At 39.9% G+C, this 14724-nt stretch overlaps 1 protein-coding gene across 2 annotated transcripts in view; it reads right to left on the reverse strand.

The window, feature by feature from the left end:
* Positions 1-14724, reverse strand: part of prdm6 (PR domain containing 6) — a 34620-nt gene that overhangs the window by 15004 nt on the left and 4892 nt on the right. Inside the window, exons 2-6 of one of the 2 annotated variants that reach the window (XM_077521718.1) lie at positions 10153-10513; positions 8260-8825; positions 3339-3490; positions 2990-3145; positions 201-328 (exon numbers count right to left, since the gene is read on the reverse strand). In XM_077521718.1, the coding sequence (XP_077377844.1) occupies positions 201-328; positions 2990-3145; positions 3339-3490; positions 8260-8812 (989 nt within the window). In that variant the 5' untranslated portion in view covers positions 8813-8825; positions 10153-10513. Of the gene's footprint in view, positions 1-200; positions 329-2989; positions 3146-3338; positions 3491-8259; positions 8826-10152; positions 10746-14724 lie in introns of those variants that run through there. The other variant, XM_077521717.1, reaches the window with a different exon arrangement.

Raw genomic sequence — 14724 nt, forward strand, 5'->3', positions numbered from 1 at the left:
TAAAATGAACTAAGCAATCCTAGGGTAAAACCAAACTAGCGTGTTCTAACATTAGCTAAATTATAAGATAAAATATAACAATGCGATAGCAAGTAGAAGCTATGACTGTTCTATGAAGTGCGACTTTTTGTTTGCTGGTTTGTTTAGTAGGTCTTGATGACAAAACAAAGAGTTAGCATTTTCCATTAGCGTGTTTGTACCTGTACTGAACGACCATCATGTTCTGCTCTCCGCAGTGTCGGGCGCATCGGATGTACCTCATCCAGCTCGATTTAGCCGGATCGTTGCCGTCCAGGAAGTGACACAACGTTCCCTCAGAGTCGTAAATCTGAAACGCAGAAAACGGAACGTATACGTTCAAGACTGGTTACTGTTCATACCCGGTTATATCTATTTTCAGCCTGGTTCACACCGAATGCTTCTGGCATTGTGTTTATACCCTAATGTAAATGTATAAAGTGTAAAAGACATCATTTAGCTGAATGTTGCAAACAAAAGTGTTTAACGTTTTCAACACTTTCTTGTGTCTCACTCCATTATCCTTGTTTGACTTCAAAGACCGCACACGCAACATTAACAAGCTTTATCCACGTTTTCACACGCTAGTGTGTGTCCATTAGCTGTGTTTATCATGATATGTATGACGTGTGTTTGTGCAAAAAAAAAAAAAAAAAAAAAAAAAAAAGCCACTAATGCAGTCATGGTTATCAAAAGCAAAGTGTGACATACACACTTAGCACACACGCACATCGGGATAAACACACTTAGCACGCACACACGTCACACAAGAGGTGATAAAACACACTTAACACACGCACGAGCCAGCTAAGATTTTTAGCACTTTTGTCACGCCGATAACAGTCTTTATTTCGGGAAGGCCAGCGTCGCCTCACATCACGTAACATCCAACTAGTATCTCCTAGCATGACTTTGCATCAGCTAGCATGGTGACAGTGTGGTGCTGTTGTTGATCTTATAGAGTCCAAATGGTGTAAAAGTGTTTGTGAGTGAAGATCAATGATCCCGCGCTTGAGTTGTACACAAAATCAATCAAACGCACTAATTCTGCCGTTATCTGCTCTCTTCATCACCTCCTTTTCTACACGCCCTCAGCCTTCCTCTGTATCGCAACTCCTCTTCCTCACGCTACTCATCCCGCCTTCGTGCATTTCCAGATGATTCAGTCACGATGCTTGATGTGTGGCGGGCCTTTGAAACATTCGACATGTGACAAAAAAGATCAAAACAAATCTAAACAAAGTGCAGTCTTTCACACATTATCGCACCACAGGAACCATATTTAGAACCAGAAGCAGAACCAGGATCAACAGTGTGGACCATCAAGCAGCCGCTGCAGCGCTCTAGGTAAGCCTCCTCATCCATCACCTCATCAGACGTCCCAAAATATTTGCACAAGCGCTCACCATGCTTTCTCACACTGCTAGCGTGAGGAGGCGGGGCCAGCACGACACAACCAATCAGATACCACCACATGCATGCGCACACAGAGAGGATTATGTTGTTACTGTACCATGAATGTCAAATGACAAGTGGTGAAAATGTGACTGAGAAGGAAGCCATTTTGTGGCGATATAACAACGCCATTATTTTAGTACCAAGCGCCATCTACAGTCCAAAGACAACAAACCAGTTAAAAAAAAAGTTTATTTTTTGACAATCACGAGTCGCCATAAATAAAATCCCTTTCAGACACAGTAAGCTCCGTGGCGATGATGTCATGTGCGGTTGTTTAATAAAGCGTCGAAGGACGGCAGGCTAGCAAATAAAAGTCTTTTTACGACATTCCGACAGGCCCTGTAGGATTGTGGGAATCCTCGCGGGTGTCGCGCTAGCAAAATATTTTACCGCCGAGCGAGCAAGCTTTGCTTTGCTTTCTTTGCCGCCGCCGCCGTCGGCTTCTCGACAACAGCTCAGCCGTGACGGCCTCGTGACGACTTCATCACTTTTCCGCAGCCGTCCAACAGGAATTTTCAGCTTCCTTGTTGGGCTTCAACACGTAAAACTACAACTTGGAACCATGTTTACATCTGGTTCATGCCGTTCTCAAACTTCCAGCACACTGTCTGATACACAAAGTCATTCAAGTGCTTACACATAGTTCACACAATGTGAATCAGGTGTGAAAGCAGTGTGACACAGAGATATTGGGAATCAGGTGTGAAGCAGGTTTGAATCAGGAATGAAAACAATGTGTACTAGGTTGAAAGTTAACAGGAATAGTTCATACCTGGTTCACACCTGGGTTGTACCAGTTTCTTACTATCTGGTACCTTCAACACGTCTGATACACACATTCTTTTAATTTATACACGCTGCATTCACACCTGGTGTGAATCAGCTGGAAGCAGTGTGACAGATACTGTGAATCAGGTGTGAACGAGGTCTGAATTGGACATAAACACAATGTGAAAGAAGTAGAAAGTAAATGGGAATAGTACTAAACCCAATTCAGACATGGTTCACACCTGATTGATTCACAGCATCTGTGTCAAACTGAATCGGGCATGAAGACAATGTGAGGCAGGTAGAAATGACATGTAAATAGTTCAAATTCGGGTTCAAATTGTCTTTAGTCCTGATTCAGACCTGGTTCACACGTGATTCACAATATTTGTGTCACATTGAATCGGGCATGAACACAGTATCATGCCCAATTTAAAGCTGGTTCGCACCTGGATAATGACGTGTTATACCTCAGTTGAACAATCTGGTAGACATTGCATTCATACTGGGTCACTATTTCGCTTTGATTTGATTCACATTGCGTTTCTGTCCGATTCAGACCTGGCAAACCTGGTTCACACCTGAGTCACACTGTCTAGTTCACAAAAAGTGTTCACATTGCTTTCACACCTGGTGCATTTAGTTTTCATAAGAGAGCCCAGTTTGGATATTATCATCCTCCATGTGTTTTTTTTTTCCCAATCATTTTGTAGTAATAACGTACACAAAATGGCATCTCTGTTACCTCCCACAAGTGCCGTGAATTCCTGACTCCGCAACGGACTTTGTCCAGCATGAGGGGCGTTCCCTGGAAGGGTCCGATCCAGGTGCCCTGGGGAATTCTCTGGGCGGCACAGATTCCGTACCCCAGGCCGGGAAGCGTACTGGTGCACAGACACACCTACACACACAAGCGAATGATGGATGAAGAATTTCAAGCGGAACTTGGTTTAAGTCTAAGACAAGTCGAGGGAGTCCATCAGAGGTTTTGGTCAAGCAAGTCCCAAATCCAAAGCATGACGACTTGAATCCGACACGAGTCAAGCCATGTGACTCCAGTCCGACACATCTGGTGGACGGGTGGGGGCGCTCACCTCTCGGGGCAGATCTCTGAGCCAATCGGGAACGTCGGGAAGATTGAGGGGTGCCGGGGTGGAGCTGCTGGTTCCCACCAGCCTCCGCAGGGAGTGAAGCGGTCCGTGCATGGGACACTCGCCATTACGGTTGTCCGCACACATGTCGCAGCCTGCAAGGAAATGTTCAATGTTAAGGAGCATTCAGGAAAACATCACATCCCAGTCACACAATCTGATAGACTGAGTTCACTAGGTGTTTACATCTGGTTCGTACCAGTTTCTAAACTGGTTCACACTATCTGGTACAGATTATGGTTACGCTGCATTCACAACATGATGACATTTAGTTCATGCATGGTTGACTGCTAAGTCACGTGGTCTGCTACACGTGTGTTTACAACACCTTTAAATCTAGTCCAACCTGGTTCACACCTGAGTCACACCGAGTTCAAAACAGGCGTACATGGTTAATACCTAAGTCAAACAATTTGTTTCATACTGGTTCCCATTTAGTTTCTACCTGGTTCATATTGCGTTCACATGTCTACATCTGGTTTATAGCTTAGTCACATAATCTGGTAAACACTGTGTTCACACAGGAACTGGTTTTTATTTCCTAATTAGATTCAGACCTGGCAACACCCGTTTCACTCTGCGTTAACATGTTTACAGCAGGGTCATACCTGATTCACACCAGTTTTTAACCAAAGAGGCACTGGTTGGTCAAGACTGTGTTCCCACTGGTTTCGCAACTAACTCACACCTGGTTGACAGACTGTTTCAAACCTGGTTTGCACTACCTGGTCAACACTGTTTCCACTGCTTTCACAGCCAGATTTACACCCGGCTTACAGTCAGCCGTTTCAAAACTGGTTCACACTACCTGATTCTCACAGTTCACACTGCTATCACAACTGTTTCACTCTTGATTAACGTTGGATTCACACCTGGTTCACCATGTTTTAAACCCAGTTAACCACACCATCTGGTCCACACCATTGTTTACACAGTGTGGACGACAATGTGCACAGCGACTGCAATTGACATCTATTTGATGTTTTCACACCCGATTCCGACTTGTATCAAATCTGTTTCACACCGGATTTCACACAATCTGGCTCAAACCAACTGCAAACCCGGTTCATACAATCTGGTTCACACTGTTTCCCCTGATTTAGCTCACACCCATGTCACACCTTAGTTCACACTTGTTTCACACCAGTTTTGAATCTGGTCCACACGTCGTTCCTACTGCTTTCACAACTACGAACATGTAGTTCCAATAGGCTCACACTGTTTTCAAACCCGTTTCAAAACTACCTCACTGTGTTATCAATGTTTTCACAACGACATCACAACAGTCGATGGTGTATCAAACCTGGTTGACAACTGAGTTCACACACGCTGCTCCACATTACGCTTACACATCTTTCACATATAAGGCACATCTGACTCCCGTTGTATTCCCACCCGTTTCCTAACAATTTTAAACCTGGTTCGTACTTGATTACACATGCTGTCCCCATTGCTTTCACAAACAGTTTACATCTGATACATGTTTTCGCACTTGATTCACATCAGTTCTGAACCTGTTTCACACTACCTTGTCCACTCTGTGTTCACATTGTTTTCTGAATGTTCCAGAAACTTTTCCACTGTTGCTCTTTTGAACAAAGTTTTTTTTTGTTTGTTTTTAGTTTTAATGTTTGTTTTGGCCACATTGAAATCATTCCGGACATATTTCCGTCTCGAGCTTGTCGGGGTGAAAACCGTCGGTCGGTCGCAAGCAGCGCAGCGTGATGAAGTGTGACACTAATTGACGTCAATAATTGACACGCTGATGATTATCTGGACTAAAAAAAATCCCAGCAGGAAGTCCCGCTTGTTTTCTCTCGCGTTTTTTCCCAACAGTGAAATATCGGCGACGCGGGAAGAGTGACGGCCGCTGACGGATGAAGTCATGAAGTACGCGGCTGCCGACGACTTCTTAATGCTCCGCTAAACGGGAACAATGTCAAACAAACATTCCCACTTCAGGTCGCGCGGGAAAACTTTGGGAGTCGACGCAGTCGCAATCGGATCTCACGACAATCAAAAGCTTTGTTTCCATGTTGCCTAGCAACAACACCTACACACTCGTTTACTGCAAGTGTATGTGCGTGCGTGTTGTGTTTCAAATGTTAAAAAAACAAAGATTCTTTTGTATTACATCACACGAAAATGTGACCTATTATTTCTCTGTATTTCAATAACTAAAATTTATTGAGGTATAAAACTACATTTCAAAATTGTGTTCAAATTTTTGATTTCTGATACATAAATTCAATTTGTCAGTCAAAAATTATTTATGCTACTGAATAATGAATATTTTTTGGATAGATGATTTAAATTTAAAATTCAAATATTTAAATTTAAAAACTACATTTGTACTTGAATGATGTGTTTTTTGATTCATGAATGAAACGTGTTAATTGAAAAGTAGATTTGTTGTTGAATAAAGTCAGTTTTTTAGGAAATAATTTAAATTTGATGATAAAAAAAACATTTGTTCATTTATAAATGACAGTTCTGGATTCATAAAATAATATTGTTGGTTAAAGCTTGCATATGTTGATGAATGAATTCAATGATATACAGTTATTGAAAACAAACTATGTTTGCTATTTAATAATTTACCATTTCTTGATTCATTAATGAAATATGTTGATTAAAACTAATAAGATTAAAAATTGGTGAAATAAAAATAGAATTTCTTAATTCTTGAATAAAAATAACCTTTGTTTATGAAAGTAAATACAATTAATTGGTTAATAAGTTAAAGTGGTTGACGAGTACATGTAATGTATTGAATTCAAATAAATAAATAATACATAAATCCAGATGACTTTACTAGAAAAAAAAAAATGTATTGATGAATTAAGCAAATTTGTCTTGATGAATAACTTAAATTTCTTGACTGTAAAACTAATTATTGTTGAATACATTGAACTTATTGTTTCATAAGCTAATTTTTCTTGGTTGAATAAATGTGCCAAACTCAAGACACAAACCGTTAAAAATAAAAAACACACGCACATACTAAATTGGTTAATTTGTGGCAAATCGAGGCGCAGAGTGGGACATGTAGTTGACGTGGGGGGGGCAGCGATGAAATACAAAAAATGAAAAATGAATCAAGAAAAGTACAAATAAAACTATCAATGAAGGATCCTATTTGTTGCATTGTTGTGGTACTTGTAAAAAGTTGACGTCAAGATCTTTTCAAATCAACATTGTTATGTGAGGTCATGTGACTAAACGGAATGCTACTTACTGTCGAGTAAATTATTATTTTTAGTGCGTGTGCGTGCGTGTTTGTGAGACTGCTTTATTTACACACTAAACACTTCACTTTCACGCACACACACACACACACACACACACGTGAACGTGGCCCCCCCGGGACCTCCATATGGTTGTGTTGGGATGATAAATAGCGTTCCGCTGGATCGATCCCCCCCCCCCCCCTTCATCACCCAGAACATCCCCCATTTTGTGCCCCCCACCACCTGTCTGCCCCCCCCCCCCCCCCTTCCCCCACCCAACGCAAAACTATATGCAGCAATTAATTCCCGCTTGTCCCGCCATCCCTCATCGGGCCTGCCGGCGCGTATCGACGCAGATTACTGCTGATGAACCGTTTTATCACACACGCACACGCACGCACACGCACACACATCTTCATCACGTCACTTTCATGGCAACTTTCAACGCTGCCGAGACGTGACGGCCACAAACGCGTGCACGACGGCAAAGACAATTTTGCTGAGATTGAAAATTGGAAATGATCATTTAAATGTACTCTTATCAAGTGTAATGTGATTTTAAGATACAAAAATACAATTATATATTTGAAAAAGAAACATTAGATTTATCATGTGTGTGTATTTGAAATGTATTTTTTTTTTTTTATAAATGACAAACTATTGACACGTTTGTATTAAATACGCAGTCTTCACGTTCAATGACGCATTAAGTGCAGATTATTCATTTGGCTGATCAATAATTTGCAAGTGAAATCTGATTGATAATCAATCACCGCTCGGGGCCACTGACCTCTCATGTCACATGTCGAAAATAATGCACCATCATTTCAAAAATATGTATTTTTCCTTGACTCTTTTTTTATACTGACAGTTTGAACATTAAGATGTTTTTTTTTTTTTTTACTAACTTTTTAATATAATTTGTCTTCTGCTAGCTGTAGTTTTTGTTGAATTTTTTTTTTTTTAATAAATACTTAGAGGAGTTGTGGTAGTGGACAAGGAATTGAGGAATAAAATATTTAGTAACAATAAAACGTTTTTATTTTATACTACATTAAAATATATGTAGTTCAAATTAAAAATTAAAGTAAAAACATGAATGAATATATTATTTAAGGCATATCCAAAGAGTGAATTTTGAACACAATAAAACAATAGATAATTTGAGGTATAAAATATTTCACTGCATATTTAAAATGTTAAAATTTTCTCAATTGTATGTCAATTGTAAACTAAAAAAAAAAATCTGCATTTTATTTAATATTAAAATGAAAAAGAAAACATATTAAAACTGCAAAACAAAAATAAAATGAACATAATACTCTAGGCATGACATATTTGATCATTAAATATAAAAAAATAAGAACTTAAGAATTAATAAATAGAAAAAATCATTAAATTAATAAATATAAAAAATATATGCAGTAATTAAAAAGCAAAACAAAATTACATTATAAGCATAAAAATAGAGAGACTATTCAGAAATAATTAAAGCTATTAAATATGGGCTATTTATATTTCAACTGAAAAATGTAAACTATAAAGATTGAAATATTAACACCTCAAAGTACTTTTGTAAATAAATCAACATGTAAGGTGAGAGGTAACGTACGCGCGCGCGTGCGTGTACGTACGGTTGTTGACGTCGGCGTTGTGGCTGCTGACGGGGATGATCTCCATCCTCTGTTGCCCGTACAGGAAGTAGTCCAGCTCCTCGGCGGTCAGCTTCATCCTGCCGCCCGCCTGCGACGACGTGGCGCTCTTCCCGCCTTCCTCGCCGCCACCGACGCTCTTCACGCTGGACGACACCACGCCGACGCCCCCGCAGCTCTGCTCCTTCACCTGCAGGAGGCGTCCCACCGCCGGGTTCTCGGCAGTGGGGGGGGCCACTCCTGCCGCGTCCCCTCCGGGACCCCCGGGGCCCACCGGAGCCAGGGCCTGCCCGTAGAGCGCCAAGTGCTGGGCCAGGGGAAGTTGTTGGGCGACCACCACGGAGGAGGAGGAGGAAGAGGCGGGCCCCGACGAGGAGGTGCAGAGCGGGGTGCCCGAGGGTGAGGGTAGGGGCGGCTTGAGCGGCGTGTGCGGGAACAGATGCTGCCAGTGGTGCAGGTACGACGAGGCGTCCACTTTGAGGAAGGCCGACGCCGCCGCCGTCGCCGACGCCGACACCTCGCCCGGCTTCAGCATGGCGCCACGCCGTCTGCATGGGGCGGGAACACATGACAGCTGTCAATCATCTGCGTCACATTGACTTCACTTTCCATTTCATCAATAAAAATCCATCATCTGAATTACATACAAGTCACCTTTTTTCGAATAAGTCATTTTATGACACGTAAAAGTGTTGTCGTCAATATGACAGCACATCAGTCGATATTATAAATTCATGTGATATTTGGACTTGGAATCACAAATACATCCTATTAAATTTAACTACAAATGTAGTCGCAGATATAAATAACGTCGAGAAAAGTGTATTTAATCTAATCTAATTTAATGTATGAATGTAGATTTCATGACGGCATAAATATGTTGAATGGACTTTTAATGATGACGTAAATATGTCACTGAATTCCACCAGACGCCAAAATACATAAAATACACATCTGTAATACAGCTTTTCAACAGTTTTGATGGATAATCGGTAAATCTTTTAAATTATATACACGCACCAAAATACATTTATATGCAGATTTCAATGCATTTAAAAAAGAATAAATACAATGGTTGTAAAAATTAAAAAAAATGGCAAAATTAATAAATACAAATAATAAATAAGACGGAAAAAATACATAGTCATATTGAATTCAATAAAGCATATTACAGAATATAGTAAGGAATATCTAAACAGGTGATAAAGACTGACAGGTGGAAAAAGGCCTCCTTGAAATACTCATGTGACATTTTACTGTAATGTTACTTTTCAATTTCTTATCATAAATGATGCAAAAAAAAATATAGAAAAATCATTTCATCATTTCATCATCAAAAAAATAATAATAATAATTTGCAAAAACATAGAGAGAAGTATTTGTCTTAGATTTCTACATCGTCTCTCATTTGGTGCCACAACAAAAAGCCCACAAATTGAATTGCACGTGCCGAGTCAGCGTGTATTTTAGTTAAACCATATTTTAAAAAATGAAACTAAAACAAGAACACTCAAGTTTTGCTGCACGTATTTAAAAAAAAAAAAAAAGTCATTTGGACCACTCGTCGAATCTTCTCGCCTTTTTTTGTTCAACTCGAGAATCGCACGTAAAGAAAAACAATTTTAAAAAAATCCATAAAAGCACGTCAACATGTTCAATTATGTTCGATTATGAAAACGTTCTCGTGCTCATCGAGTCGAGACGCCCGCAAAGTTGTTGCACGTCCAAGTAAAAAAGCAAAACAAAACAAAACATTCAATTCAAATGAAGCAATTGGGGGGAAAAAAAAGAATAAAAAAGTGTGTCATGATAACAACAGCAATAATAATAATAATAATAATAATAATAATAATAATATAATAAGAATGAGCTTACCGGTGCGGTGAGGCTGTGCGCGTGTGCGGCTGAGGAGCGCTGACGTCCGACCTCGATTCTTCTTCTTCTTCATGGAGGAACACTCACTCACACACACGCACGCACGCACACACACTCTCTCTCTCTCTCTCTCTCATATTCTCTCGCTCCTCCACCTCAAACAAGAAGAGGAGGATGAAGAAAAGGAGGAAGATGATGTGTCCCGCGCGCCTCCGCAGCCAAAAAAAAAGCAGCACGTGACCAAGTGCCGCACACGCCACCCCCGCCCCCATATCGCTTTTTCTCGGACCTCCGGCAGACGCACGCACACACATTTTCCCTGGTGACGTGCAGCTTTCCATGTGAACTTTGAACTTGCACACTGAAATGAGAAACAAGGAAACATGACTTTTTTTTCTTGTAAAAAAAAAAAAAAGTTTACAACACAATTTTTAAGGTTTTTAAAATGATAGAGAATGTGCTCATTTGCATATCAGGCCCCTCCCACCAAATACCTGCTTGTTGTAATCGGTCGATATCACCCCTTTTAAAATAGGTCTTTTTTTTGGGTCAATTTTAAAACAAAGATAATGACTTTCAAACTTTCAAAAAAAAAAAAAAAAAAAAACAGCCGATTTTTGTCATTAAGCCCCCCCCCCCTCATTATAGTCATATGTAGTCAAAACCATTCAGGGACCAAAAATGATGTTTGTTTGTTTGTTTTTTTGTTTTTTCTTTTCTTTTTTCTTTTTTTAAGTCATTGCATTTTTTTTTTTTTATTAATTGTCCAATGAATCGGTTATCGGAATTTTATTCTGCCAAATATCAGTATTGGGGGGGAAAAAAAAAATCTAAAAAACAATCGCTATCAATTGGGCCCTATTTTTATGAGCCAAGACCTGGATTAACGAGTTTAATTTTTTCCAAGCCATGCTCGTAACTCAAATTACTCAAATATCAAATTTGTTTTCCCGATTGATCGGTTTCAGACCGAATTTTTGTTATGCGCTTTTAATAAAGAAAACTGTACAGTGGACCCCTGCTTTTTATATATATAAAAAAAATGGTGCTTAATAATAACAAAATCTTTCAAAATGTGAATGAGTGGGGCGGGATCAGGCCTAAAAACATGTTTTTACGAATAACGTGGATGGTTTCTCAAAAGAAATCGGCAAATCTGTGAATACAGGAAGTCACGCTGTATTGTATAAAAACAAAAAAACATTACATTATTTAAAAAAAAAATCATAAAATGAATTTAAAGAAATAAACTGATTTTATTAAGTATAATTACTGTACTGTATGAAGTAATGTGTTGGATGTGTCTTTAAGGGGTGTGGCCTAGTGCGTGTCATCAAGTTTGAGTCCACTTGTGTGCGTGTGAGGATCTGAGTGGGAGTTGCGGCCAACAGCAGCTCCTTGTGAGGGTTTTCATTTTGTGTTTTTTCACTCTTTGCTACAACACAACTAACAAAACGATGCGAAAGAGGGAATGTTACGCAACAAGCGTTACTTAACGCAACGAACAAAAGAACAATTACTGTACTGACACAACAAATATAACATGATCAAGGTAACACAACAACAAAAGTAGTGACTAAACATAACCAAATGAAAAGAGTAATGCAACTAAACGTAAATAAAAATGACATATTCTGTTTGGACGTTCAGGCGAGTAGCACCCTCTGGTGGCAACAAAAGGTAAGACGTTTTTGACGACATCAAACTTTTATTTTCCTTCTTAATTCATCCTGCTTGACGCACTTTGTTTGCCGTGAAGATTATTACTATTATTATTTGCTGATTGTTATTATTAGCTTGACTGGCCTTGACTTCCTTAGCAACGTGTGCGTGTGTGCGCAGACAAGACAGATTACAGTTGAGCTCATTGTGTTTTTGGGCCGGTCTTGTTATCCGCGACCCGTAGCTTGCTAGCTGTCTGCTACGGGTACGCACACATACACACACACACACACACACACACACACACACGCACGCACGTGTGCACACCCCCACACACATGCGCAGCACATCAGTCAGCGAGCGCAGGCGCGGCGGATAAGGACGCGTCGGCTAAACGGCGGAACACGTAAAGGCGCGCGTTGTTATGACTAGCGTCGGCGTGACAGCCGCCATCCGTCATCCCGGCGAGCGGCTCTGGATTGATAAGGAACAAAAACACAAACACGCCAGCGTCTCCGCATGAACTCTCGCCGGCCCAAAAGACACTTTTTTCACTTTTTTTCCAAGAATGCTGGCTAGCGGGTGGGAAGGAGGGAGGTCGTCCCCCCGGCGCGACGTTAGCGAATCATGCTAGACGGCAAGCGTTTAAACACACAAACATGTCATGATTAACAAGACGTGTATAATACTTGATTGTTTTGAATGGGAATAAAGTAGTCAATTAAAAACAATGTAAACGATAAGTGGACTCGGCATGGTTCCCTGAGGTACGCCGCATTCCATATCATTCAAATCATCGCATCTGAAAAGAAGAAAAACAAAAGGAAAGAAACTCGGCCATTTGTCACGTCACATACTTGTTATTTGACAACAATCCTGTGTGGAACAAAAATACAACTTTTTTTAGTCTCACCTGTGTCTTCATTTTTTTACGTCTACACAGGATTTTATCAGTAACCATCTTCTGCCAAAGAAATTATCCTTAGAAAGAAGAAATTCATGATTACTGTAACACAAACAAATAGTGTAACACAATTTAGATAATAAGCTATCATAACACACCCCAAAACAATTACGATAATAGAGTCGCAATTTAATTAAAGTCCTACAACTTGCACAACACAGCACAAATTGACAAGGATTATAATACGAGTGACCTAACACAATGAACATACTACCAGAAATCAACTCACGGGAAACAATGATGTAACTCATCGGATATAATGACCAACAACTAATGTCACACCACTAATTTAACACAACAAACAAGCGTAATAACTACTATATGTAACACAACAATTGACGAGACACAATTGACGTAAAAGTACTAATGTAACAAAACGTAAAACTAATGATAAGCAAACGACAACAAAAGTAATGTAACTAGGGGTGGGTGATATGGTAAAAATGTCATATCACGATTCTTTAAAAATAAATTCATGATCTCGATTTCATCACGATTCTTTTTTTTTTTTTTTACATATTTTTAGACTAATCTTCACATTTCTGAACATTTCTGTAAAATTTTAAACATATTTAAAATGTATATAAAACCGTAAAAGAAAAAAAACTGACATCTTAAGCCAACTAAGCTTTCTGAACAGGTTTCAATTGAAATTTTTATCAAATTCAACATCGGGTACACATCACCAGCTGTGGTCGATATTCTCCCAGACTACAGGAGGCAGTAAAGAGTAAAAGTAAATAAAACACAGAATTAGAAAGTAGAAAACACTGTTTACGACAGCGTTTGCTCATCCGCGACTCAGCGTAGTTTACAAATTCTCGTAGGTGCGCGTGTGGGTAATGTGGACGTGTCGCGGCGCGGGGAGAGTTGCGTACCCGTCAGGTAAGGTTCCGAGGTGGCCGGGCCGCGCTGGCACCGGCGGGGGGAGCGCAAACCGAGCCGGCCGGCCCAGCTGCCGCGGCCGGGCGGTCGGAGCTCTCGCGAACGTCCGACTCATCCGCAGCCGCGCGCGCCCTCGGCCTCTCGTTCGAACATCATTTGCTTTGTGGAGTCGTGAGGTCGTCACGGATGTGTAGGGCTCCAGGTGGAGGAGTGGAACCGTCACTTGCTTTCGGTGCCGGGTGACCATGTAAGTTTGTGTGCGTGTTTGTGTGCGTGAGTGAGTGAGTGAGTGAGTGAGTGAGTGAGTGAGTGAGCGAGTGAGTGAGTGAGTGAGTGAGTGAGTGAGTGAGTGAAGGGAGGAAAAAAAAAAACAATAAAAGACCACACGGATGCATCAAGCATAAACCAAGCTTGAGCCCGCATAAAGTTGAACTGTATAGATTGTGCCACAGACGATCTTGACTATCTGTCAGCTTTATGAGATCGTTAACACATGAAAGTTCTAAACGATCTAATATCGTCATATCGCCCACCCCTAAACGTAACATATTTTTACCATTTTCCACAAATATGATTCTAAAAAAAACTTTTGTAATCATTGTGAGCTAGTTTGATAGTTCACGTTATTAACATGAATAATAAAATTAGGGGAGTCACGCAATTACAATTTTTAATCATAATTAATCACCTGACTTCAGTCAAGTCACGATTAATCGCAAATTTTATATCTGCCCTAAATGTACAATAAAATATTTTTTTTCCAAGTCATACTCTCGTTAACATAAAAGTGTGTGTGGGTGGACTTTGATGCAGTAATTTCATAATAATTCATAAAATTGATTTAAAATTTAAAAAGACGTACTGTACTGTAAAAATGAGTTTGATATTGATTTGTGGTGGTCATTTTTTTTTTGCCACTAGATGGCTTAATTGCATTTGTAAGACATTGGTGACAGCTCAGTGCATTTTTCTTTTTCATATTAAGGGGTATCTATTCTTTAATATGAAGTAAATATATGCATTATTATAACATTTATTACTGCTAAATTTTGACGTGGATG

The sequence above is a fragment of the Festucalex cinctus genome, chromosome 5 (assembly GCF_051991245.1).
Source record: "Festucalex cinctus isolate MCC-2025b chromosome 5, RoL_Fcin_1.0, whole genome shotgun sequence".
NCBI classification, from domain to species: Eukaryota; Metazoa; Chordata; class Actinopteri; order Syngnathiformes; family Syngnathidae; genus Festucalex; species Festucalex cinctus.